Source organism: Otolemur garnettii, unplaced genomic scaffold, assembly GCF_000181295.1.
Source record: "Otolemur garnettii isolate 467f Iridium unplaced genomic scaffold, OtoGar3 scaffold00010, whole genome shotgun sequence".
Lineage (NCBI taxonomy): Eukaryota > Metazoa > Chordata > Mammalia > Primates > Galagidae > Otolemur > Otolemur garnettii.
Window position 1 is genome coordinate 29,464,863 of NW_003852405.1, and position 4,758 is coordinate 29,469,620.

Consider the following 4,758-nt stretch of genomic DNA (forward strand, 5'->3'; position numbering starts at 1 on the left):
GGCATATGGGGCTGGCGCTCTAGTCCTTTGAGCCACAGGTGCCGCCTGAAGTTTACCATGATTTTAAAAAGGTTGAAAAACACTGATTTAGAGTGAGGTCCACAAGAAGATGACATGTGAGCTGACAAAAGACCAGAAGGAACCAGCCAAAAGAGCTTCCTGGAAAGCTCTTCCAACCAACCTGAGCTTCCTGGAAAGGTCCCCCAAGGTCTTTTGGGGAAGAGTTTTCCAGGAAGAGAGAACAGCAGATGCAAAGGTCCTGGGGCAGAATGGGTGTCTAGGGATCAGCAAGAAAGCCAGAATGTCTGGAACTTGAGAGGGAGCCTGGACAAACTCACCTACCAGGTACAAGATGATGGAGCTAGCTTGGGATGAACTCTGTGGGAAGCTGGAAATATGTTCCTTGCTGTCATAGAGTTAAGGAAGGTTATATGTTTTAATAAATGTTATACAAACACTTCTGTTAAAAGCAACCATATGATTATAACTCCTTACCCATGAAAAATAGTTTATTTCATGGTTCTTTTTGGTTAATGCTTCATGGTAACAGGGTTTCTTCAGTCATTGGCAGATTAAATTTTGTGATACTTGAGTACTGAAAATTAACTCACTTTGAATTTCCTTGAGTTCCAAATGATTTATCATTCATTGGATGACTCAAATGTCATAAATACAATGGTGTAAACTTGTATTTGAGAACTTAGATACTTTCCTAAAAGAGGGATACTTATTCCATAACTTCAAAATAAATTACATAGCATGTACTTAAATTCTAGTTTTAGATTATTTTTCAATTGCTACATTGATTTTTTTCTTATCACTCAGACTGGACGTCTACCAATAATTAGTAATAATACTATTATTCCCACTGAGCAGTTTTCATTTGTCTCAGTAACTGGGCAACTAAAGAAAAAATGAGTCAAAGACCACACGTTATTGGTGTGTGTAAAACCCATCCCCAGGGGCTGCTTCTGAAGTGAGAAGATAGCTGCTCAGCTTCCGGAACCATTGATCACTGCTCTTCCTTAAGCCGTCTCAGAAAAGGGCATCCCAAGTGACAGTGGGCCTTCTGTGATAAGGGCCTGTCCCTTGGAAATGGGAATCTGCTCACAGTTTCATTTCACAGGGTGCCCCCAGATGGCAAATGACTTTATCTACCCAGACCAGATCTAGACGGGAAACCCAATCGCATCCCCTGTCTCCTTCCACACTGCTGTGAAGACCTGGAGCTTTCCTCTGGGGGTTGCCTGATTTAATAAGAGCGCGTGGAGTATGCGTGTGTGCGTGCTTGTTTCAATCTGGTTATACGTTACGCTGCAGTTCTCAATGCAAAGCCATGAAAATTGCCTTCTTTACTTGTGTCTGGCCAATCTGGTTAGAGATCAATGGCTTCCAAAAACGGGGACCAGGAGAATAATGGCAGAATAGAGATAGGGTCGCTGCAGTGACAGACATGTGACAAGATAGAAATGAGATGGGGGAACATTCGTGGGAAAAGATCTGGGAGAGGGATTGGGAAAGACGAGAAAGACCCTCTCTTACAGACAATGCAGTGCCTTCATTATCTGGGGAAACTCGGAGTAGCCTTCACGTAGTCATCCCGAAATGACATGCAGCTCACATAGTTTGTGAAAGAGGAAGTGAGGATACGACCGTGGAAAGGGATATTTAAACTTCAACGCTGCTGCTCATCACTGCCTTGCCTTGTAGCTTATCTTTCAACAGAAGCACAGAGCGATTTAATCTTAACAGTAACAGTCTGCAGCCTATGAGACAAGACTATCATTGCAGACAGGCTGCAATTTGCAAAATTCAGGTGCTAGGGATTAGGACCACCTGTTGAATTTAATCTTGGACTTATAACGTTAATAACATCATGTAACTGAACATAAACACTACATATTTATCAGTCTTTGGGACCTCCCGCTATGGAGGTGTGAACATTTTCCTAGATAATGTCTGTAACTCTCTCCAGACTCTGTAAGTCAATGGCAAATAAAAAGTCTGTTGGAATTCTGACTCAATATGCAGCAGCATATGGCTTGGTGGTCATCACGTTTAGCATATCCTATAATTTTTCTGAGGCCTCATGTGAGAGTGGAAAAAAAAATCTGAGTATCATCTGGCAATATAGTAAGAATAGAGAAGCTTTCATTTCTCGCTCTCTGAATTTTTTATAATTGAAAACAAAAATTCCTAGAAATATTCTGACCAATGATTTCTACCTCTGCTTAAGGGAGATTGTAGAAGATCTCAAATAAACCTAAGTAAACAGCAGCTTTTGGAGAGAACATAAATGACACTTCATCATGCACCTTCCAGTGGCCGTGGGAAATGGGTCTTGGCCCAATTTCTGATCAGCTAAATGGTAGCAGCAAAGAAGGTTGATGAATGCACTTTGAGTAGAGTTTACATTTGGCTTGGTGGGACAATTGGGATGATGTCTAGAGAGAAGACATAAGTTTTAAGATTGACATTTGATCCTTTGCTGGGGTGAGGTCAGCTCCCCTGAAACCTTTGGGCCTGGAATTTTGTGAGGTGTTGGTTTTCCATGAAAGAATTTCATTTGATATTGATAATTACCTGTAAATATCTGCCCCTACTAAGAATTCCAATGAAATATTTATCACTCATACAGCATTTCATAGTTTTTAAAAGCCTCTTCCTACAGATTAATTCAATTTCCCACAGAGTTTCAACATTTTTTCCAAAAATAAGAAAAGGCTGTTCTTCATTTTAATGTAATAAGGTCTGATATATTAAGAATGAAACCAAATATATTTGTGTGAATAAAACGTGTTCTGAAAATGAGCATGGGAGCCTTATACTTTGTATTAAGCTATCAATAGCTGGTGTCTGTCTGGACCTAGAACACAAGGAGAAAAGTATTGGGGATATTGGCCCCAAAGCCGATCGAAGCTTTCAGTGAATTTGCCTTTTGACACCCCTATTAATCAAAGCCTCAGAAGTGTTAGCTATTTCCACTAAGCAACGGCCATGAAAATCTGCAAGTTCAACATATCCATCACACGCTGGTGGCACATAAACACCACATCCATCCACAGCCCCAAGTCAACGGCCCAACTTCCCCAGAACTCCAGGCCTTATCGGGGGCTTGCATGTGCACATACAAAGTGTGTAATCAATCAACAACTAAGAGAGAAAACCGAAGCTGTAACTGTAAAACTGATGGCTCTCTGCTTTTGGATTTTAATAGTCTACCGACACCCCACCCCACCCCCATCCCAGCTCTGCCAAAAAAAAAAAAAAAAAAATCACTTCATAATGAAATCACTTCCTCTTTTTTGCTTCCCTGAATTCTTCCAGGGCAAGTTCCATCTTTTCAAGTAAACTTTCCTTGATCCTTTCAAGGGAGTAATCTCTACATCTCTTCACCCCTGCAGTACTGTTTCTATATCTAGTACCAGATACAGCATTCCTATTTATCAGCTAACCTCTTTATACATATTTCATGGTATATTGTTTTTTCCTCAGGCATTTAAAGATCCCTGAGGCTGAGTCCTGCCTTAAATTCTTTTGTGCCCTTTGAATCCTACGGAGTGAGCGGCTCCTACGGGTGAGTGGCAACGTTTCATAGTCACTTTTTAAAAAGTTTGGCTTTTTCATGCGTAGTAAGACTAATGTTTTCACGGACAAGGAGCATCTGCTCAATGTGATTGTTCACAACCACAAAATTCAGTAAAATGAAAAGTAGAATAGTTCAGAGATTTCAAGAAAATCCTCTAGCTTTACGGAGAAGATACAGAGTGGAATTATGTTTTAATAAAAATACATTAGCAGCCGCAAATATCTAAGGATACTTTTAAACCATATTAAATCTAACCAGAATCAGGAAACTTGGTTAGCATTCTCCCAGAGGCTTCACACACTGAAACCAGAGATTATTCCGGGGAAAGGAGGCTCAATTTTTAAAAATTCGTCTTATTAATTATTAGCCAAAGCATGCAGCAGCCTCCCGGAAGGCAAAGGCGAGCAGGCCGTCTGCCGAGGGAAGCTGAGTTTGCGCCTCAAGCCTTCCACACCTGCCCGGGCACCACTCCCCTGGGCTGGGGGACTCAGCCCCAGCGCTTCCATCCTGCCCGGCAAAGGCACCAGTGCCGTCCGCCGCTGCTCGCACCTAGGGGGCGACTCGGCCGTCAAACCTGAGGCTTCAGGAACCCCGGGTCCACTGCACCGACCAGAGGGTTCTAGTTCCCCGGGCTGGTTCTGTTAGGAAATTAGGCTTTGGGGTCCACTCACCTCACCCCTATTTCCTGAAAAACTTTGCAGCCTGCTCCGAATAATAATCCCTATCAAGTAGAAACTAGCCCACCCCCCGGGGGTCCACACCCCCTTCCAGCCTCCGAAGGGCACCTACTCACGGCACCTCCCAGCCCCGGGGAAGAGGGAAGGTTCAGGGGCGCGGGCTTCTCGGGCAGGGTGGCAGGCTGTTGTCACCTTGTGGTCCGCCACGCCGAGGTACCCGTCCAGCGGCCGCGGTCCCGCGGGGGCCCCGGGGCGCGGCTGGGGGCTGCTCTCCGTCGCCGGCTGCGAGCTGCCGGTCGCCTGCTGTTGCTGCTGCTGCGGGGACCGCTCCTTCTGGCCGCCGAGGCTGCTGTACACGAGCAACAAGCTGGTGCACATGGTGGTGAGCGCTAAACACACTGCCAGACCATGGCGCTGCGGGGCGGGAGAGAGCAGAGGACAGGGCTGAGCGCGGACCCGGGAGGAGCGCGCCCGGCGGGGACACCTGCGCTC

The 4,758-nt window shown here is 44.9% G+C and overlaps 1 protein-coding gene across 1 annotated transcript in view; it reads right to left on the reverse strand.

Moving 5' to 3' along the window:
* ST6GALNAC5 (ST6 N-acetylgalactosaminide alpha-2,6-sialyltransferase 5) overlaps positions 1 to 4,758 on the reverse strand; it is a 127,934-nt gene that overhangs the window by 122,401 nt on the left and 775 nt on the right. Inside the window, exon 2 of the mRNA XM_023509809.1 lies at positions 4,459 to 4,680. Within this exon, the coding sequence (XP_023365577.1) occupies positions 4,459 to 4,680 (222 nt within the window). The remainder of the gene's footprint in view (positions 1 to 4,458; positions 4,681 to 4,758) is intronic.